The following is a 23,106-nucleotide window of genomic DNA, read 5'->3' on the forward strand; positions in this document are numbered from 1 at the left end:
ATAGGCAAATCCTACCTAACAGGTCATAAAAAGGATAATATATCACAACCACCTAGGTTTATTTCAGTAATGAAAGCTGGCTTATCACTCAAAAACCAGTATAATTCACCACATTAAAAATAAGAGAAAAAAATTGTCTCAGTGGAGAAAAAGGCATTTCACAGAATTCAACACCTGTTCATAATAATAATTTTTTAAAAACTGAGAATGAAAGGAATTTCCTCCCTCTGATAAGGAGTATCTATCAAAAACCCAGAACTGTCATCATAATTCACGGTGAAAAACACATCCACCTGAATGACTAAAATTAAAGACTTGCAATTCCTGTGTTTGCAGTGACTGAGCTCCTGCAGTGTACATACACTGCAAAATAAAATGGTTTCAAGCCCTTGGGACAGCAGTTTGGCAATGTATTAAACATATACTTACCATCTAACCTAGCAATTCCATTCTTGGGTATTTACTCAAGGAAAGTTAAAACTTATTTTCACGTAGAGATTAGTATCTAGATGTACTTAGTTGATGTAGTCACAGTCACCAAAAAACTAGAAACAACTCAAATGTCCATTGACAGGTAACCAGATAAACTAATTTTGGTATATCCACACAGTGGAATACTACTTAGCAAATAAAACAGGAATGAATTACTGATACATGCAACATCATGGGTGAATCTCAAAAACATTGTGCTGATGTAGAGTCAGGACTATGTGGTTGCACTTGTATGAAACTATAGAAAATATAGGTGATCCTTTGTCATGCATTAAGAGTCAGGACTATATGGTTGCACTTATATGAAACTGTAGAAAATATAGGTGATCATTGTCGTGCGTTACGGGTTTTGATGTGATTACCTGGAAATGGCTCAAGGGAATATTGGAGGGGAGAGTAGTAAAAATGTTACATATATTGATTTCAGTGTTAGTTATATGCACCTGTATATATTTTTTCACAGTTCATCCAACTGTATAGTTAAAGGGGGTACATTTTACTGTCTAAGTGATACCTCAATAAAATTGGGAGAAGAACTAACTGGTCTCTTGGAGAAATTTCTAAAAGTCCCTCCTTTGTATTCAGGGAAAAATAAAAGGCCAAATATATACTTTAATACCTTTTTCTTCTTTTCATCACATAAACTCAAAAAATAATGGCAACAAAACATTTTAGGTTCTATATATATTAGCTGTACACTATTGCTACTTAAATAATGGAGAGCTGTCTACTAAGAGGGTATGAATTTGTAAGCTAACATATTAAAGTTAAAAATTGGATTATTAATTTGACTGTGACAGGATTGCACTAGGTGCAGAACTGATACGTCCTTAGGTAAGTTATGATTACCTCAGTTTTTAGTGGAAGCAAACTGGTTCTTCTAATTTTACTGGGAAGAAATGTAAATTTATTGTTACTTTAATATTCCCAACAAAGTTTTAATATTTTTATGATTGCGTTTCTTAGGTCACAGGAGAAGAGAGCGTATCAAGTCCTGAAAGTGCCGATGTTCAGGATACTGCTGCAAACAGGTGCAGCTCTGCATCACTTACTTGATATTCTTATCTTTTCCTCTTAACTTTCTGCCTTTTCCTCTCACCAGTCCATTACCATATGTTTTCAAGGTATCTATCTGAAAGATATCTTGAGTTCTCTTCGGTTGAAGGATATCTTTTAGATAGATATCTTAAAATCACTCTTTTCTTTCCATTCCACAGCTGCCAGTACATAGTTTCATTTTATTTTATTTTTCTTCTTTACTTTCTTTTAAATGTTGTATTCAATGTACGTAGTTTTAGATTAAAGATGCTCCTAGCTAGTCTCCCTACATCCCCATTCTTCTTCACCTAATTCAAACCATAGAGCAAAAACACTCTTTAAAGATATTTTTAATCTTATAAAATACCTAAAGAAGAGTGTTTATTGTTTTTCTTAGGTATTGTAGTTACCTTTAGTGTCATCTGTCATCACAATGGCCTTCTTTTCATAAAATTACTTACTGTGGACTCCTACATTCACCAAGCAAATTTCTTTGTTATTCTTTCCGAGTCTCTTTCTTTCTGCCTTTCTTCTTTTTTTTTTAAATAAGATGTTATTTTTATTTAGATTTATTTGTAAGCAAACAATAACATATATGTTATGATATTGAAAAACAGAATAAGAAATCAGATTTATATAAAATCTGAAAACATTAGAATTTTCTTCTTTATTCTACATTTACTCATTGAATCTAAGTATGTGGAGAAGACAAGAAAGCTACTCATTTTGTGTGATCTATGTATCTTTTAAAAAAAGATAATAAAAAATGGGGAAAAAAAGAAAGCTACTCAGTTTTGGACTATTAAACTTTAAAGGAGTTTATAAGAACTTACTTTCATGGAAATGATGTCAGACTTTAATATTACAATCAAGATTTTATTATTGTTTAAATTAGATACTGAAGAGTAAATAAAAGCATAGTAACCTAAACTTCTCATTTTAGTATTTATCAGATTCTATGGCTCAATATCCTACCGAGAGCTGTTAAAAGTAACAAATTAGAATATTTTTACTTTTTTCCCTCTTTTTCAGTTTCGTTTGTGGTTACTTTAAACATTAAAATGATTAAACATTAAGAAGTTATTTTATCTAACTGTTTTGCCTACAGTTAGCATGCACTGCTTATGGATGGATGGTAGATTCTAATTTGCCTTTGATGTCAGAATATTCCTGTTTTCTGTAGATAAGCGGAACTGCTTATGTATCTTGAGTGGGCCGAAAATGTTTTTCAGGTATTACCTTGATTAAGAAAAACTTGAGCTTTGAATTAAAACAGGAATCCAGAATCTCTTTATATTATTAGCATGAAACTGTAGTTTGAAAAGTATGCTGTATATTAGAAAAATAACTAAATAACAATAGGGACCTTTTCTTGCTCCTTATGTTGAATTGTCACTTTGCATCCTGCTTTATCAAATAAATTCCCCTGCATTATTTTCCATGAATTTTCTGGTGGGAATCTCTTCTCTTTAATAGGTATTATGCCATTTATTTGTGTGTCTTGATAGTTTTTTTTTTAATCTCCTGCTGTATGCCAATTTGCTTTTTTTTGTTTTTTTTGTTTTTTTTTTTCAGTGTTTTTTTTGTGACAAAATATATGTGACATGAAAATCATTCCAAACATTTTTTAGTGTATAATTCGGTGGCATGAAGTTTATTGACAGTGTTATAACTTTTGCCACTGTCTACAGAACATTTTCATTATTCCACTCGGAAACTCATTCCCATTAAGTAACAATTCCCTCCCTTTAATCCCGTATAGCTACTATTCTATTTTCTGTCTCTTAAGAATTTGCTCAGAAGAAAAGCATACAATGTTTGTACTTTTCTGTCTGCCTCACTTCACACAGCATGTCTTCATCCATATCATAGCATGCATCAGGACTTCATTTATTTTATGGTTTAATAATATTCCATGTATGTATACACTACATTTTGTTTATTCGTTTATCTGTGATGGAAACCTGTATTGCTTCCACCTTTTGGCTATTGTGAATAATGCTGCCATAAGCATTGGTGTACACAAATCTTTTTGGGTTCCTACTTTCCAATTTTTTGGATATACAGCTAGAAGTATAATTTCTGGGTCATATGGTAATTCTGTTTCACTTTCTGAGGAGCTATCAAAATGTTTTCCACGGCAGCTGCACCATTTTACATTCCCACCAACAGAAGGATTCCTGTTTTCCACATCCTTACTAACGCTTTTTTTTTTAACAGGAGCCATTCTAATGGGTATGAACTTGTATCTCATTGTACTTTTGGTTTTCATTTCCCGGATGGCTAATGAATGTTGAGCATGTTTTCATGTGCTTATTAGCCATTTGTATATGGAAAAAGGTCTATTAATATCTTTTGCCCATTTTTAAATTTGTTTGTCTTTTTATTGAGTTGTAGCAGTTCTTTTTTTTTTTTTTTTAAAGATTTATTTATTTATTTAATTTCCCTCCCTCCCCCGATTGTCCGCTTCTGTTGTCGTCAGCGGCACGGGAAGTGTGGGCGGCGCCATTCCTCAGCAGGCTGCTCCCTCCTTCGCGCTGGGCGGCTCTCCTCACGGGCGCACTCCTTGCGCGTGGGGCTCCCCTACGCGGGGGACACCCCTACGCGGGGGACACCCCTGCGTGGCACGGCACTCCTTGCGCGCATCAACGCTGCACATGGGGGCCAGCTCCACACGGGTCAAGGAGGCCCGGGGTTTGAACCGCGGACCTCCCATGTGGTAGACGGACGCCCTAACCACTGGGCCAAGTCCATTTCCCGTAGCAGTTCTTTATATATTCTGGATAGTAAACCCTTATTAAATATATGATTTGCAAATATTTTCTCCCATTGTATAGGTTGTCTTTTTCACTTTCTTTATAATGGCCTTTGCATAAAAGTTTTTAACTTTGGTGAAGTTCCATTTACCTATTTTTACTTTTTTGCTTATGCTTTTGGTGTGAAAATCTAAGAATTCATTGCCTAATACAAGGTCCTGAAGATATTTCCCTATGCTTTCTTACTATGAAAGAATAATGCTATTCTTTTATAGTATTAGCTCTTACATTTAGGTCATTGGTTATTTTTTATCCCCCCCCCCTTGCATCTTGCTTTCTGTCTGCTGTGTCCATTCGCTGCGCGTTCTTCTGTGTGTCTGTATTTATTTATCCCCCCCACCGTCTTGCGGCTTGCTTGTTGTTTTTGTTGTTTTTTTGCTCTCTGTGTCCATTCACTGTACGTTCTTCTGTGTTTTTTTACTTGTCTCCCTTTTTGTTGCGTCACCTTGCTGAGTCAGCTCTCCATGGCACTTATGGGCCGGCGGCTCTCTGTGGCGTGTGGGGCGTGAACCCAGGGCCTCCCGTATGGTAGGTGGAAGCCTAACTGATTGAGCCACAGCCGCTTCCCCATCATTGGTCTATTTTTTATGGTGATAGGTATGAGTTCAAATTCATTCTTCTGCATGTGCTGTCCCAGCACCATTTATTGAAGAGTTTCTTTCCCCACTGAATGGACTTAGTACCCTTGTTGAAAATCCATTGGCCATTGATATGTGTGCTTATTTCTAGACTCTCAATTCTATTCCATTGGTCTGTTTGTGCTTATGCCAGTATCACACTGTTTTAGTTACTGTAGCTTTGTAGTAAGTTTTGAAACCAGGAAGTTTGAGTTCTCCAACTTTGTTTTCAAGATTATCTTGGATCGTCAGGGTCCCTTGCAATTCTATATGAGTTTTAGGATCAGCTTTTCCATTTCTGCATAAGAGGTTGCTAGAAATTTGATAGGGATTGCATTGAGTTTTTTAGAACACTTTAAAGTAGTGTTGAAATCATAGTAAGTCTTCCTTTCCATGAACACAGGATGTCTTTACATTTATTTAGGTCTTTTATTTCTTTTGGTCTTTCATTTCTTTCACTGATATTTTGTAGTTTTCAGTGTACATGTCTTTTATTTTCTTAGCTGTGTTTTTTCCTAGGTTTTTTGTTCTTTTAGATACTATTGTAAATAGAACTGTTTTCTTGATTTCCTTTTCAGATTGTTCATTACTGTTACATAGAAACACAACAAATATTTACATGTTGATCTTGTATCCTGAAGCCATGCTGAACTCGCTTATTAATTCCAGTAGTTTCTTGTGGATTCTTCAGCATTTTCTGTATGTGGGATCATATCATCTTTGAATAGAAATAATTTTACTTCTTCCTTTCCAATTTGGATGCTTTTTTATTTTTTCCTTTTTTGAGGTACCATGGGCCAGGGATTGAACCTGGGACCTCATATGTGGAAAGCCAGCATTCATCCACTGAGCCACATAGACAACCCTGACTTGGTTTTTCACTTCTTTTGCTTTTGTTCTTTTTATTTTTTTTTCAGGAGGCACCAGGACCTCCCCTGTGGGAGGCGGGAGCTCAACTGCCTGAGCCACGTCTGCTCACCTCTGGATGCTTTTTATGTCTTTTCTTGCCTAATTTGATCTGGCAAGAACTTCCATTACAATGTTGAAAAACAGTGGTGACAGCAGGCACTGCTGTCTTGTTCCTCATCTTAGAGGGGAAGCTTTCAGTCTTTGCCATTGAGTATAATGTTTGCTGTAGTTTTTCATAGATACCCTTTATCATGTTGAGAGTTCCCTTATATTCCTAACTTTCCAACTGTTGTTATCAGGAAAGGATGTTGGATTTTATCAAACACCTTTTCTACATAAATTGGTATGATCACATGGGTTTTTTCTTCATTCTGTTAATGTGGTGTACTACACTGATTTTCTGTTGAACCTCCCTAACATGCCTGGGATAAATCCCACTTGGTCATGGCCAATAATCCTTTTTTTTTTTCCTGCCCCTTTCCTTCCCCAGCCCTGCTTTCACTGTCTCTGTCCATTCACTGTGTGATCTTCTGTATCCATTTCTCTTTTTGTCTTCCTGTCTTTCTCTTCTAAGATTCACCAGGATTCAATCCTGAGGACCTCTGATATGGAGAGAGGTTCTGTCAGTTGCGCCACCTCAGTTCCTGGTCTCTGCTGCACTTCACCTTGACTCTCCCCTTCGTCTCTCTTTTGTTTCGTCATCATCTTGCAGAACTCAACTTGCGTGGGCACTGACTCACCATGTGGGCACTTGGCTTGCTGCACAGGCACTTGGCTTGCCACGCAGGCACTGGCTTGCCATGAGGGCACTGGCTCACCACATGGGCACTTGCGTGGGCACTTGGCTCACCATGTGGGCACTTGCACAGGCACTCGGCTTGCCTCGCGGGCTCTGGCTCACCATGTGGACACTGGCTCACCACTCGGGCACTGACGTGGGCACTCAGCTCGCCATACGGGCACTTGGCTCGCCATGCAGGCACGCTTTCTCTTTTCACCCGGAGGCCCCTGTGATTGATTCTCGGTCTCCCCTATGGTAGGCGGAGGGCTTATCACTTGAGCCACACCCGCTTCCCAATAATAATCCTTTTAATCTGTTGGATTCAGTTTGCCTATATTTCACTGAGGATTTTCACATCTATATGCTAAGGGATATCAGTGTATAATTTTCTTTTCTTGTGCTATATCTAGTTTGATATTGGGGTAATGTTTGGCCTCACTATATGAGTTAGGAAGTGTTCCTTCTCTTTTATGGAAGAGTTTGAGAAGGGTTGGTGTTAATTCTTCTTTAAATCTTTGGTAAAATTCACTAGTGAAGCCCATTGGTCCTGGGCTTTTCTTTGTTGGGAGGTTTTTGATTATTGATTCAATATTTTTACGTGATATTGGTGTGTTGGTATTTCCTATTTATTTATTTTATTTTATTTTATTTTATTTTATTTCATTTTATACCAGAAATTGAACCCAGGACCTCGTACATGGAAAGCAGGCATTCAACCACTGAGCTACATATGCTCCCAAATGAGAGTTTTTTTCGTTTGTTTGTTTTGTTTTTAGGAGGTACCAGAGATCGAACCTGGGACCTGGTACATCGGAAGCAGGTGCTCAACCACTTTTGCTACGTCTGCTCCCCCCAGTTTATTCTTGAGTTAGTTTAGGTAATTTGTATGTTTATAGGAACTTGTTCATTTCATCTAGTTTATCTAATTTGTCGGCCACAATTGCTCATAGTATCCTCTTATAAGCTTTTTTATTGTAAGGTCGGTAGTAATGTCCCACTTTCATTCCTGATTTTCGCTATTTGCATACTCTCCTTTCTTCTTTGTCAGTCTGGCTAAAGATTTGTCAATTTTAGTGATCTTTTCAAAGAACCAACTTTTGGTTTTATTGATTCTCCTTTTTATTTTTTTTTTAATGTCTATTTCTGCTCTACTCTTTACTATTTACTTCTTTCTGCTTGCATTGGATTTATTTTGCTCTTCTTTTTCTAGTTCTCTAGGTATGGCTTTAGGTTATTGATTCTTGATCTTTCTTTTTTCTTTTTTTTTTTTTTAAGATTTATTTTTTAGTCATTTCTCTCCCCTCCCCACCGCCCCCACCAGTTGTCTGCTTTCTGTGTCCATTTGCTGTGTGTTCTTCTGTGTCCGCTTCTATTCTTGTCAACAGCACCAGGAATCTGTGTCTCCTTTTGTTGCATCATCTTGCTGCGTCAGTTCTCCATGTGTGTGGTGCCTCTCCTGAGCAGCCTGCACTTTTTTTTGCACTGGGCGGTTCTCCTTACAGGGTGCACTCCTTGTGTTTGGGGTTCTCCTACGCAGGGGATACCTCTGCATGGCACAGCACTCCTTGTGCTCATCAGCACTGCGCATGGGCCGGCTCATCACATGGGTCAGGAGGTCCTGGGTTTGAACCCTGGACCTCCCATGTGTTAGGTGAACACTATCCGTTGAGCCAAGTCCGCTTCCCCTTTCTTGTTTCTTAATGTGAACATTTACTACTGTAAATTTCCCTTTGAGCACTACCTTCACTGCATCTCACAAGTTTTGGTACATTGTTTTTCCATTTCCATTCATCTCTAAGTATTTTCTAATTCCCCTTGTGATTTCTTCATTGACCCATTGGTTGTTTAGGAATACTTTGTTTAATTTCCACATAATGTAAATTTTCTAATTTTCCTTGTTTACTGATTTCTAGCATCATTCCATATGGTCAGAGAAGATACATCATATGATTTCAACATTTTAAAAGTTACTAAGATTTGATTTGTGGCCAAATGTATGGTCTACCCTGGGGAAGGATCCATGTGCACTGGAGAAGAATGTGTTTTCTGTTACTTTTGCATAAAGTGTTCCATACGTGTCCATTTATGATTTACTCCTGCCTTTTAGCTCTTTCTTTTCTGTTTATCTTTTTGTCGTTGTTCCTCAATTCCTGGGATAAATCTATTACTGCATTTTTTTCTGTATCTAGCTGATTTTTTGTAGTATGCCCTTTTGAATCCCTTCTCTCCTTTCCTCTGTAGTTTTTAGTCTTTTTTTTTTAGTGGTTACACTTGTGATTACTATTAACATTTTAAACTAATAAGAACCTAATTTGTGTAATACCAGCTTAATTTCATTTGTATATAAATGTCCTACTCCTGTATATCCCAGTCCCTCCCACTTTATAAAATTATTGTCTCAGTTCTACATTGTATGCCCATTAACATAGGTTTTAATTATGTTTTTACATTTCCCTTTTAGATCATATAGGGAAGAATCACTTACAAACCAAAGTATAATAATATAAGATTTTATATTTAGCTACATAATTACCTTTACCTAGTATTCTTTATTTCTTTTTATGGGTTCATTTTACAGTCTAGTATCCTTTTATTTCAGCCTGAAGAACTCTGTTCAGCAATTTTTGTAGGGCAGGTCTTCTAGTAGTGAATTCCTTCAGCTTTTGTTTATTTGTAAATGTCTTAATTTCTCTTTCATTCTTTTTTTCCTACCCCCACCTGTTTTTTTGGTTTTTTGTTTTTTTGCTGTGTCCATTTATTGTGTGATCTTGTTTGTCTCTTTCTTTTTGTCTTCTCTTCTCGTTTTCTCCTCTAGGCTTCACCAGAATTCAATCCTGGGGACCCCCCAATGTGGGAGAGAGGTTCCCTGTCGTTTGCGCCATCTCAGTTCCTGTTTATTTTTCTGTTGCGTCTTGCCTTGACTCTCCCATGTCTCTCTTTTGTTGCATCATCATCTCGCTGTGTCGCTCGCCATGTGGGCACTGGCTTGCCGCAGGCGTGCCTTTAACCAGGAGGCCCCAGGGATCAAACCTGGGGAGTCCAATCACTTGAGCCACATCCGCTTCCCTCTCTTTCATTCTTTTTTTTTTTTAACTGAATTCTTTTCTCTTTTTTTAAAGATTTATTTATTTATTTCCCTCCCCTCCCCACCCTGCCGCAGTTGTCTGTTCTGTGTCTGTTTGCTGCGTCTTCTTTGTCCATTTCTGTTGTTGTCAGCGGCCCGGGAATCTGTGTTTCTTTTTGTTGTGTCATCTTGTGTCAGCTCTCTGTGTGTGCGACACCATTCCTGGGCAGGCTGCACTTTCTTTCACACTGGGTGGCTCTCCTTACGGGGCGCACTCCTTGCACGTGGGGCTCCCCTATGTGGGGGACACCCCTGCGTGGCAGGGCACACCTTGCGTACATCAGCACTGCGCATGGGCCAGCTGCACACGGGTCAAGGAGGCCCAGGGTTTGAACCGTGGACCTCCCATGTGGTAGATGGACACCCTAACCACTGGGCGAAGTCCGCCGCTTTCTCTTTCATTCTTGAAGGCTTGTTTGCCAACCAAAGAATTTCTGGTTGTCAGTTCACTTCTCTAAGTTTCCCCTCTCCCCCCACCCTGCTGTTTTTGCTGTCTGTGTCCATTCACTGTGTGATCTTCTGTGTCTATTTCTGTCTCTCCCTCTTTTTTTGTCTTCTCATTTTTCTCCTCTAGGATTCACTGGGATTCAATCCTGGAGACCTCCAATGTGGAGAGAAGTTCCCTGTCATTTGCACCACCTCAGTTCCTGGTTTCTGGTGTGCCTCACTTGGGCTCTCCCCTCTGTCTCTCTTTTATGGCGGCGGCGTCTCGCTGTGTGGCTCGCCACACAGGCATGGCCCTCTGCGTGGGCACTGGCTCTCCGTGCGGGCACACCTTTACCAGGAGACCTTGGGGATTGAACCCGGATCCTCCCATAGGTAGATGGAAGCCTCATCCCTTGAGCCACATCCACTTCCCCTCTCTAAGGGCTTTACATATGTCACCCAGCTATCTTCTGGCCTCCATGGCTTCTGTTAAGAAATAAGCTGTTAATCTTACTAATGAGCCCTTATATGTGACAAGTTGCTTCTGTCTTTTACTGCTTTTAAAATTCTCTGTCTGGATTTTGACAATGTCACTATAATGTGTCCTGATGTGGATCTCTTTGAGTTTATCCCACTTGAAGTTTGTTGAGCATCTTGGATGTGTATGTTCATGTCTTTCACCTAGATTTGGAAAGTCTTTAGTCATTATGTCTTCAAATAGTTTTTCTGCCTCTTTATCTTGCTCTTGTCCTCCTGGGACTCCTGTGATACATATGTTGGTGCACTTGATGGTGTCCCACAGGTCCCTCATGTTGTCCATTTGTCTTCATTCTTTTTTCTTTCTCCTGCTCACACTGGATAATTTCCAGTTCTTGTCTTCAGATTTGCTAATCCTTTCTTCTGCCTGCTTAGATCTGCCATTAAATCCCTCTAGTGAGTTTTTATTTCAATTCTTATACTTGTCAGCTGCAGAATTTGTTGGTTCCTTTTTTATAATTTCTATCCCTTTATTTTTGTTCAGGTAACATTTTCCTAATTTCCTATACTTCTTTGTCTGTGGTTTTCTTCACTCAAATATATTTAAAACAGTCGATTTAACATCTTTCACTAATGTTTCCAATGTCTGAGCCTCCTCAGAGATGCTTTCTTGTTTTTCTGAGAATAGGTCATGCTTTCCTGTTTCTCTGTGTGTTTGGTAGTTTTTTGTTGATATCTGGGCATTCTGAGTATTATGTTGTTGTAACTCTGGAAATCTAATTCTCTCACTCTGATATTACTGGGTTTTTCCTTATTGAGAACCAGAGCCATCAGCTTGTGACTTTTCCACACTAATTTTGCCCCCAAACAGAGAAAGGAAAGAAAAAAAGAAGAACTGTTTCTTTCTGCCCTTTCTGCCTGTGGAGTGGAAGCCCTCCCATGCTGGCAGTGATAAAAAGCTGTACTGAAAAGCAGGGCTCAAAGCAGCAGTCAGTCCCACAAACAAGAGGCCAAGCTACCAGGCTGTTTTTAGAAGCATGGGCAACTCCCTACCCCACCAGAATAGGAAAGGAGCTTTGCCCCACTGTTCATAGTGTTTATTCAGGGCAGTCCTGTTCTGGAACTCTTACATAACATACTGTGCGTAATCTGAGTGATTGCTAAACCAGGACGGGCTGTTTCAAAAGTGGTAATGAATGGTGATGGTGGCACAACAACGCACATGTAATTAATACCACTTAATGTACATTTAAAAATGGTTTAAGTGGGAAATTTTGTGTTGTGGCTATAATAAAAATTGAAAAAAAAACAAAACAACCAGCATTCAAAACAGAGATCAGCAGTCAGACCACACATCCTCGCTTTTAAGAGGACTAGATCCTTACTGCCCACCCTGCACCTGTAACTACACCAGGAACAGGGGCTGTGGTATCCATAGCTCCCTGCCACGGTTGGTGATGGGGAGTGATAGCCCCCCTTCAGGTGAAACTCATTGATATTTACTGAAATTTACCCAGCTCTTCCCTGGATGCTGCAAGTGTTCCACCAGACTTTTGTATACAGTTCAGTGATTTTTAGTGTGTTCTCAAAACTGTGCAACCATCACCACTATCTAATTCCAGCATAGTTCCATGACCTCAGAAAGAAACCCTGCACCATTTAACTGTCACCCTCTGTTTTAGTTTCCTACAAAGCTTAAGCAAATACCATGAAATGGATTGACTTAAACAATGCAAATTTATTAGCTTATGGTTTTGAGGTTAAAAGAAAAGTCCAAATCAAGGTATCACCAAGGCAATGCTTTCTCTCCGAAGATTTCCAGGGCTGGCTGCAGGCAGTCCTTGGCTCCTTAGACACATAGCAAAGCACATGGCAGCATCTCTTGGTATCTTCCTTTTCCTCCAGGTTCCATTCTCGTGGCTTCTTGCTTTCTGTGGCTTTCTTTCTCTGTCTCTATTTCATTTCACTTTTACAGGACTCCAGTAGTAGGATTAAGACCTATCCTGATTGAGGTGGGCCATAACTTAAACTGAAAGCGCTTCATCAAAAGGTCCTACTTAGGATGAGTTCACACTCACAGGAATGGATTAAATTTAAAAACATGTTTTTTGGGGTACATACAGCCTCAAACCACCACATCCTCCTATCCCACTCTGTTCCCCAGACTCAAGCATCCACTAATCTACTTGATTTCTCTATAAATTTGCCTATTCTGGACATATCTTCTTTCCTATTTTTTTAAAGATTTATATTTATTTATTTCTCTCTCCTTCCCCCCTGACCCAGTTGTCTGTTCTCTGTGTCCATTCGCTGTGTTTTCTTCTGTGTCCACTTCTATTCTTGTCAGTGGCACCGGGAATCTGTGTCTCTTTTTGTTGCATCGTCTTGCTGCGTCAGCTCTCCATGCATGCAGCACCACTCCTGGGCAGGCTGAACTTTGTTTCGTGCTGGGCGGCTCTCCTTATGGGGCACACTCCTTGCGCGTGGGGCTTCTCTATGCGGGGACACCCCTGCGTGGCATGGCACTCCTTGCGTGCATCAGCACTGCATGTGGGCCAGCTCCACACGGGTCAAGGAGGCCCTGGGTTTGAACAGTGCACCTCCCATGTGGTAGGCAGATGCTCTCACCATTGAGCCAAGTCCACTTCCCCTGGACATTTCTTATAAATTGAATTATAACATGTAGTCTTTTATGATTTGCTTATTTCACTTAGCATAATGTTTTTCCTTTATTAATGACATGTATTACGTTGATTGGTTTCTTTAAGTTGAACGCCTTTATATTCCTGGGATAAATCCCAGTTGGTCATGGTATATAATCCTTTTAACATGCCGCTGGATTCACTTCGCTGGTATTTTGTTGAGAACTTTCGCATCTTTCATAAGGGGTATTGGTTTGTAGTGTTCTGTTCTTGTGATTTCTTTGTCTGGCTTTGGTATCTGGGTATTGCTGCCTCATAGAATGAGTTAAGGAGCGTTCTCTTCTTCATCTACGTTTGGATGACTTTGGAAGGACTGGTATTCTTCTTATTTTTATTATTTTTATTATTATTCAAGATGGTCTTTCAGCCTGAAGTCCCATGTCTTCTCAGTTCTGGAAAACTACAAGCCATTATCTTTTGGAATATCCACTATCCAAGTCTTAGACATTAGTTGGACAGTCTTAATCACTTTTCTGTCTCCTGTTCTTTCTTATTTTTTAAAATCTTTTTGCCTCTGTGCAGTGTTGTGTATACAATATTTGTAGCTTCCATTTCACTAATTATATCTGACATTTCCAACCTAGGGTTTATACCTCTTGTTTTTCACAGTCTTCTTGTAGAATGAGCAAGAACAGCTGCTGTTAGTTGTACATTTTCACATTCCTGTTAAATGTGATACTTTGGTGGATGGTCTTTTGGCTGTGAATTTTTCCTTTTCTTCCCATGTTAAGACTGCTTCTATTCTCATTCTTCCCTGTGGTAGATACCCTTTTCACTGCTCCCATGCCTACAGGTGAGAAATGCTCTGGCATCCTCTCACCTGGTTCATGCTGTTGTAATGTCTGGAGCACCTAGATGTGTTGCTTCCACCTTAGGCAGCAGAATTCTCCAGCACATGTCCTTCTGGACTGTGGCTTCTCCTGATGGTTTCCTGACTGTTCTTCCATATATCAGGTTTTCTGTATAGTTTCTCATCCTTTGCAATTTCCCATTCACGTATTTGATAACAGCTTTTTAAAAAAATCTATTATATATTATTATATAAACTATATTAAAGTATATTAAATTATTTTATAATTTATTTTGTATTTGTCTGTGTACATATTTTATATAATTTCTCTGAATTTGATGCTATTGGGGGAGACTGCAACATTTAACCTTCCCATAATCTTGAAATCGTCTTCTACTTTTCTACTCTGTGTCTTTCAGGATTATCTCAAAGTTCTTGATCTAGCACTGACACTATTGGTTTTTCATTCTTACAGATTTATTCTTTTGTTAAAGATAAGGATTGTCTATCATTTCAGTAAGATTTTAGGAGGAAAGGCAGGTATCCCACCATCTTGCTCCATCCTTGTGAGTCTGACCTTGATATAAAACCTGTCGTTTCTACCAAATACCATTGATTGTATGCTTTGGATGAGTTGTATGCTTTATGAATATGTATCACTAAAATTGATTTGTTTTAAAAAAAACAACCTGTTGTGTGGTGGATGGAGAAGGATTTCACAGGTATGAGTGCAACTCTGACTGCTGTCATGCTCCTCGCTAATTGTGACTTCTTCCTCCCCTGCATGGACTTCCTTCTTTTCCAGGTCCCTCATAATGTGAATTTTTCTTTTTCTTTCCAGTGTTGTGCTAAATGAGGTTAATGTGTTCCTCCCTGAAGATTCTCTTGCTCTAGTCCATACCACACCTGCCGAAAATGGTTCTGTTCTAAAGGTAAGAATACTTTTACTTCTTAAGATTTCTCCAAGATGATATTGAGTTCAATCCTTTAGTATAACCAGCAGCATCTGGTGATTTCTGATTCACTCCTGGACTCTGAGAAAAGCATTGCACCTTAGCGCTTTAGGTAAGTCCTATTGCCACATCCCTCACAAGAGTTTCTCAGGGCTTCTCCCATTTTTATGTGTGTTTGTTCGTGTGGTCTTGGATGCAAAGATTATGGACCGGATAGTATGCTACGCTTTGAAGATTCATAAAGGAATAAAACATGGCCTCTGCTTTCAAACTGTTTATAGTCTAATGGGAGAGAGAGTTTAAATACGTTGTGGTCATTACTACAGCAGAGATACAGAATGAGAAAGGTGTGGTGGGACAAGGAAGAGATGAGGAAAGAGAGAACAGTATTTTTCCATATATGTGATTATAATTAAGTTGAATGTTGAACCTTGATTAGAATGTTCACCAAAGCATGAAGGCAGATAGAAATGGAAATGTATGCATCAAGGGCCTTTTACGTTATGTACTACATTCTAGATTCCTGTTTGGAATTTTATCTTTGTTGTTTTTAAATTCTCCCTACCCCCACAGTGTCTCACACACACACACACAGAACACTACAGTACAGAACTATGTCCTCCATGAAGTGCTTCAAATACTAATTAGAAAGTGTTTAGGTTTATAAAGGGAAGGTTCATATTGTACTTTTATTGCAAATAGTGAAGCATCCATGCATCTAGATATAGAAGCATTTACATCTTGATAAAAGATGGAATTCAGACATCTCTTCAGTCTGTTGTACTGCTCTGTTTACCTCTGTAGTCTAGTCTAGAAGCTAAGAGGTAAAACAGTCTTAACGATGCCCAGGTTTTATCTTATCGTAAGTGGAAGAGCTGTATGAAAATTCATAGTAGGGTACAACTTTTTCAAGTCCTGCATGTGGTCTAGGTTCCCCTCCATGCAAAAGCTGAATTGTTAGCAGTCATGATTCCTGAATGACCCTGTTTGGTTAATGGATTAACACCAGTGAGGCCTGGGTCAGAATTATAACTAGAGAGGATATGGGAAAATAATCTGATGATTTAACAACTGTAGATACTTTGTTTTTCCATAGGATGCTACAGATGAATTAGATGCCTTGCTTTTATCTTTAACTGAGAATCTAATTGACCAACCAGTCACACCTCAGGTAAATATGCTTTAAAACAGCAAGTTGGAAGGGATTTCTGTTTTGAAAAATCCAGTATTTTTCAAACTTTATAAAACTTCTTTTTAACAACTTAGTAAAACTTTTCATTTCAGAAAAGTTTAGATTTCAGTAACCACATAGCATTGACTTTCTGTACTTAAATTCTACTGTTTTGAATTTGTGTGTTACTATATTACTATGAACCTTTTTGTAATTCAACACCATATTAAATAACATGGGAGGAAACGGGGATAAACCAGCTTGTAAAGAGTTGAGATCATAAGGACATACATGGGGAAAAAAGGGGAGAGGAATGAATAAATAAATAAATCTTTAAAAAATAAAAAAAAAATTAGGACATGCAGCTTTTTGAATTCTACAGAATTTTTAAATGTTAAGTTAAAATCAAATTTAAATTAAATTTAAATTTAAAAATTTTGCAGAAAGGTAGAAGCATAAGAATCATTGGCATTGAACATAGCAATCATTATATTATGGAAGATACTGTTTTAAGTAGTGTGACTATAATACAAATAAGAGACAACTCATTGGAGTGAAAGAGATACAGATAATTAATTTAGGCCTTGTCAGGGATGCGACAGGAATTAATGTAGGAAGTAGATGCCATTCTGAAGGCTCAGAAGTACAGATGGTGCTCTGCGGGCTGCTGGACAGTTGCTTATTAGCTCATTAGTTCTCAAACATGGGTGTGTATCAGCATCACCTAGAAGGCGTGTTAGACGTTTTGGATTTTTATTTAGAATTGCATTAAATCTTTAATTTCATTAAGGGGAAGAATTGTTGTATTTATGATAACTTGTCTTTTTAGCCAAGAATACAGTTTCTCTCATTCAATCCTTTCTTTCTTTCTTTTTCTTTTTAGCTTTATTTATTTATTTCTCTTCCATTCCCACCCCCCCCCCCCCAGTTGTCTGCTATCTGTATCCATTCGCTGTGTTCTTCTGTGACCACTTCTATCCTTATCAGAGGCACCGGGAATCTGTGTTTCTTTTTGTTGCATCATCTTGGTCATCTTGTTGTGTCAGCTCTCCAGATATGTGCAGCACCATTCCTGGGCAGGCTGCACTTTCTTTTGTGCTGGGCGGCTCTGCTTACGGGGCGCACTCCTTACGCGTGAGGCTCCCCTACGCAGGGGACATCCCTGCGTGGCAGGGCACTCCTTGCGCTCATCAGCACTGCACATGAGCCAGCTCCACATGGGTCAGGGAGGCCCGGGGTTTGAACCGCAGACCTCCCATGTGGTAGGCGGACGCCCTAGCCATTGGGCCAAGTTTGCTTCCCTCAAGCCTTTCTTAATCTCTTATTTAAGTTGTGTAGTTACAGATTCCCACCCTACCCCACATCCCCTTATAAATTCTGTACTTCCTAATTTTTTTTTATTATTTCCAGTTACTTCGTGCTTTTTGTGCCTTTTTTTTAGAGGTACTAAAGATTGAACCCAGGACCTTGTACATGGGAAGCGGGTGCTCAACCACTTGAGCTACATCTGCTTCCTGTGCTATTATTAATGGGATTTTTCCCCATTATGTAATAGTAAATTATGTAATTCCCAGAGAGGGAACCAAGGCAGAACCTAAAAATTAGAGCAGGAGTATCCATTTCCAGAACAGAGCAAAGTTCCCACCAGTTTGGAAATTGGTTCTGAACTTACTACGGAAAATATGTGGCAAGAAGATATCACTAAGACCAGTAGGATAGCATCCTTTTTTTTTTAATGTCAGGTATCCAAATTAAGTTAAACACACTCCTTAGCCCATGGTACACAGCCCTGCTTTCTTAGGGCCATGCAAGACTTCTCCTTTGCTGCTTCTGTTTTATTTTGTTCTCTCCTCCATTTTCCACTTCCATTTCCCTTTTCCCCTGTGGCACCACTGTATGTGCTTCCAGTCACCTTTCTTATATTAATAAACATTTTCATTCATATCTCTTCAAAGAACTGTGGGAGAGTTTTGCATGTATATCCACAAGTTGGCTTGCAGCATTAAATGGTTATAAGAAATCTTAATTACACTTGGTGCTTCCAGATCATGCCCCAGAAATAACTTCAGCAGTTTTTAGTCCCATCAGCAGTGCATGTGTTTCCTTTTCACTCACAGTCTTCCTCATGCTTCATTTTGGTTTTCTGTATTCTAACTTCATGTGTATGTCTCATTCTTTTAATAAACATTTCCTTGATTTCTTATGAGTTGCATTGAATATCACCTCCAGTAATTTTATGCTGTTTTAGGTTTCCTCTTCAAGTTGCTTACTCATATCTTTTGCCCACTTTTTTATTGGGTTTCTTGTCTTTTGTTATTAATTTTGGGATTCTCTCCTATAGTCTGGATGTTAAAAGTATTTTCTCCTAATCTTTATATTAACACATGAAGAAATTTATTACAGAATCATTTGTGGTAGGTAGCAAGGCATTTGAAGCAAACTATATCCATCATTGTGAATATAGACTAGTAAAATCCTTTAATTCTGATGTCACATATCCTTTAGTTTTTCTTTATGAGTTCTTTGTGGTTTGGGGTTTGAGAAAATCCTTCCTCATCTCCCACCTCATCCCCTGAGGTCACAGAGATATACATATATTCTTTCTCTCTCTCATTTTATCTTGAAGTACTTTCAAACTTACAGGACAGTTACAAAAATAATACAAACCCCATTAAGAGAACTCCAACATATCCCTACCTTCCCAGATATCCAGATCCACCAGTTTTAACATTTTGCTACATTTGCTATATCATTCAGTCTATCCATCTAGCTCTCTGATCCATCAGCCCATTTTTCCAAATGCTTGAATGTGGGTTGTACACATTGTGCTCCTTTGACACTTAATACTGCCAGGTACGTTTCCTAAGAAAAAGGGCATTCACTTATGTATCCACCGCAAGAGCAGTTAATAGTTCAAGAAATTTAACATTGATATAAAGCCTACAGTCTGTATTCCAGTTATTTCATATGCCCCATGTCCCTCTGAGCCTTTTATCCTCCCTTGTTAGATCCCATCCAGCATCATGTATTGCCTTTGTCATTTTCTCTTTAGATGCTCTTTTTTCTTTTTTATCGTGGGAACACATTAACAGCATAAACTTTCCCGTCTCAACCACTCCCAAGCATACCTTTCAGTGGGACGAATCACATTCACAGTATTGTCCTACCTTCATCACATTCCATTACCAGAACTTTTTCATCGCCCCAAACATTATGCATTATTTTCTCATTCCCCCTACCACCTGCCACTGGCAATCTGTATTCTAATCTCTGTCTCTAGGGGCTTGCATATTCTCCAGTGTTTTCTTTGTAGTTACCATGAGGCTTAAATTAACATCCTAAATCTATAACAATCTCAATTGCTTTGATACCAACTTAACTTGAATAGTATACCCAAACTATTTTCCTGCACCTCTCAACTTTTTGTAGTTTTTGTCAGATTACATGTTTATACATTATTAGTCCAAAACCACTGGTTTATCATTACATTTTATACATTTGCCTTTTAGATCCTGTAAGAAATAACAAATCAAAAATACAATAGTGCTGGTATTTGTATTTACCCATGTTATTATCCTCACTAGAGATTTTATTTCTTCACGTGGCTTCAGTCTGTTATCTGGTGGTTCTTTCCTTTCATCCTGCACAACTCTCTTAGCACCTCCTGTCGGGCCAGTCCAGCTGTGATGAACTCTCCCAGCTTTTGTTAATATAGGAATGTCTTAATTTATTCTTCATTTTTGAAAGACATTTTTGTCAGATATAGAATTATTGGTAGTCAGTTTTGGCTTTCAGGAATTTAAATTGGCACTTAATCTTATTGAGGCTCTCTTGTATGTGACACATTGCTTCTCTTTTGCAGCTTTCAGAAATCTTTATCTTTGGCATTTAACAGGATGATTATAATATGCCATGGCATGGGTTTATCCTGTTTGGAGTTCTTTGTGCTCTTAGATGCATTTATCCATGTCTTTTGTTAAATTTGGCTCATTTTCACCCATTATTTCTTTGAATATTTTCTCTGCCCTTTCTCTCTTATTTTGGGACTCCCACACTGCATATATTGGCATGCTTAATGGTGTTTAGTAGGTTCCTCAGACTTTGCTTACTTTTCTTCATTTTTTTTCTTCCTTCTGCTGGATGACTTTAATTTTCTTATTTTCAAGTTCACTGATTGTTTTACTAGCTCCAATCTGCTGTTGAAGCCCTCTAGGGAATATTTATTTTCTCTTACTATAGTCGTCAGCTATTTGGTACATTTCATAATTTCCATTTCTATATAGATATTCCCTTTGTGCTCATCTGTGTCATTTTCTGATTTCCTTTAGTTCTTCTTTTTTTTTAAAGTTTATTTTTATTTATTTCTCTCCCCTCCCCTCCCCTCCCCACCCCAGTTGTCTGTTCTCTGTGTCCATTTGCTATGTGTTCTTCTGCATCCACTTCTATTCTTGTCAGTGGCACCGGAAATCTGTGTCTCTTTTTGTTGCATCATCTTGCTGCATCAGTTCCTTTCGTTCTTTGAGCATATTTGGGACCATTTCTGAAGTCTTTGGTATGTCCCAGGTCTGGTCCTCCTCACTGATGGTTTCTAATACTTTAATCTTCTCCTTTGCCTGGGCTATCCCTTCCTGTTTCTTTTCTTTTTTAAAAAGATTGATTGATTGGTTGGTTGATTTCTCACCTCTCCCTCCATTGTCTGCTCTCTGTATCCATTCTCTGTGTGTTCTTCTGTGTCTGTTTTTATTCTCATTAGATTGCTCCGGGAACTGATCCTGGGACCTTCCAGAGTGAGATAGAGGTGATCATTCTCTTGCACCATCTCAGCTTCCTGATCTGCTGTGTCTCTTATTATCTCTCCTCTGTGTCTTTTTTTGTTGAGTCATCTTGCTGCACGGGGCAGCATTACTGCATGGGACAGCACTCCACGCGAGCCAGTTTGCCACGTGGGCCAGCTTGCCTTCACGAGGAGGCTCTGGGTATCAAACCCTGGACCTCCTAAAAGGTAGGCAGGAGCCCGATTGGTTGAGCCACATCCGCTCAGCCTGTTTCTTTTATGTTTTATAATCTTTTGTTGAAACCTCATTTTGATATTTTAATGTATTACTGCTGGAATTTAGACTCTTGAGGCCTTCTGTTCCTTAAGCTTGTACACAGTTAGTGTTATGACAGAGTTTTCCTTGAATGCCAGAGCTGACCAAAAACAAAACAAAACAAAACAAAACACCTTTCCCAGTTTTTGCTGATCAACTTGTGCAGTGCTCTCCTTCAGAACTTATCTGTATAATGAATTTAGAGAATAGCCCCAGGCCAAAGAATAGGGCCCTTTCTGATCCTTTCTGTGCATGCGTCTTGTCTTGAACAACTGCATGTGGTCCTAGGAATTCCCCCATTTACAGATACTAATGTCCCCTCTACCCTAGGAAACAGCTTCCTCCCAGTCCCGAGCAGTACACTGTATATCCTACATCCAGCAATCCCTTGCCCTAGTCAGTCGACCTGACTGCTTCTGCGCAGCCTTGTGTAGCAGAGCTCTGTGAGCCGCCTTCTGCACACAGGGCAAATTCTGGGATGGCAAGTCCCTTAGGCTACCACTAGACGGACTGGACCAGACATACCGGCTTCCAGTAGATGCATGATGGTTGTTCTCCCTGTGGAACTGGACAGGAAGCCATTATAAGAGTGCAGGCTGGTGAGGAATGGGAGGATTCAGCCAGGACTCCATGAAATCCTGCTGCTTTTAAGTAGCCTTTTTCTAGATTCGACGACACTCACTTTGTTACTATAGTCCTTTAACTGTGTTCTGGAGCTTTGAGAAAAATATTTCTGCCTGTTTGTGCTAATTATTCAAAGCTTGTGGAAAAATCATTTGGCCATAGATGTGTGGATTCTCTGGACTGTCAATTCCATTCCATTGGTCTTCATGCCAATACCACATAGTGCTGATAATTGTGGCTTTGTATTAGTCTTTAAAATCCGGAAGTGTGAGACCTTCAACTTTGTTCTTTTTCAGGATTGTTTTGGGTGTTGGGGGCCATTTGCAATTCTATAGAATTTGATGATCAGCTCTTCCATTTCTGCAAAAAAGACTGCTGGGAGTTTTGATAGGGATTGTGTTTAATCTGTAAATCCCTCTGGATACTTTTTACAATATAAGTGTTTTTCTTGCTGTTTTCCTCATGCATGATTGTAGATTAGAGAATGACTTGTATATGAATATTTTTTTCTGTGTACTTTCTTTGTACTGTTCATTTGGATTACAACCCAATGTTCAGTATCCTACCAAAAAGGCTCTGATTACTTATGAGATGAAATTTCATAAAATAAAATAAAATAACTGGATATTATAGGGGAGGCCCTATTAAATGAACTGAAAGTATTAGTAGCATTCTTGGAATAGTTTTTAGATTAAAAAGATTTTCAAAATTATCAGCTTGATAGGCAGATGAAGTATAGTAAAGATATCATAGAAAATGATCAGAAGTCAGTATCAGGGAAGCAGATTTGGCCCAACGGATAGGGTGTCCACCTACCACATGGGAGGTCCAAGGTTCAAACCCAGGGCCTCTTGACCCGTGTGGAGCTGGCCCACGCGCAGTGCTGATGCGTGCAAGGAGTGCCCTGCCACACAGGGGTGTCCCCCGTATAGGGGAGCCCCACGCACGAGGAGTGTGGCCCATGAGGAGAGCTGCCCAGCGTGAAAAAAGTGCAGCCTGCCCAGGAATGGCGCCGTGCACACAGAGAGCTGACACAACAAGATGACGCAACAAAAAGAGACACAGATTCCAGTTGCCGCTGACGAGAATACAAACA

At 39.1% G+C, this 23,106-nt stretch overlaps 1 protein-coding gene across 2 annotated transcripts in view; it reads left to right on the forward strand.

The window, feature by feature from the left end:
• Positions 1–23,106, forward strand: part of EPB41L5 (erythrocyte membrane protein band 4.1 like 5) — a 183,149-nt gene that overhangs the window by 152,425 nt on the left and 7,618 nt on the right. For both annotated transcript variants that reach the window (XM_058301152.2, XM_071216495.1), the window contains exons 20-22: positions 1,459–1,523; positions 15,014–15,104; positions 16,222–16,296. In XM_058301152.2, the coding sequence (XP_058157135.1) occupies positions 1,459–1,523; positions 15,014–15,104; positions 16,222–16,296 (231 nt within the window). The remainder of the gene's footprint in view (positions 1–1,458; positions 1,524–15,013; positions 15,105–16,221; positions 16,297–23,106) is intronic.

Source organism: Dasypus novemcinctus, chromosome 7 (assembly GCF_030445035.2).
Source record: "Dasypus novemcinctus isolate mDasNov1 chromosome 7, mDasNov1.1.hap2, whole genome shotgun sequence".
NCBI classification, from domain to species: domain Eukaryota; kingdom Metazoa; phylum Chordata; class Mammalia; order Cingulata; family Dasypodidae; genus Dasypus; species Dasypus novemcinctus.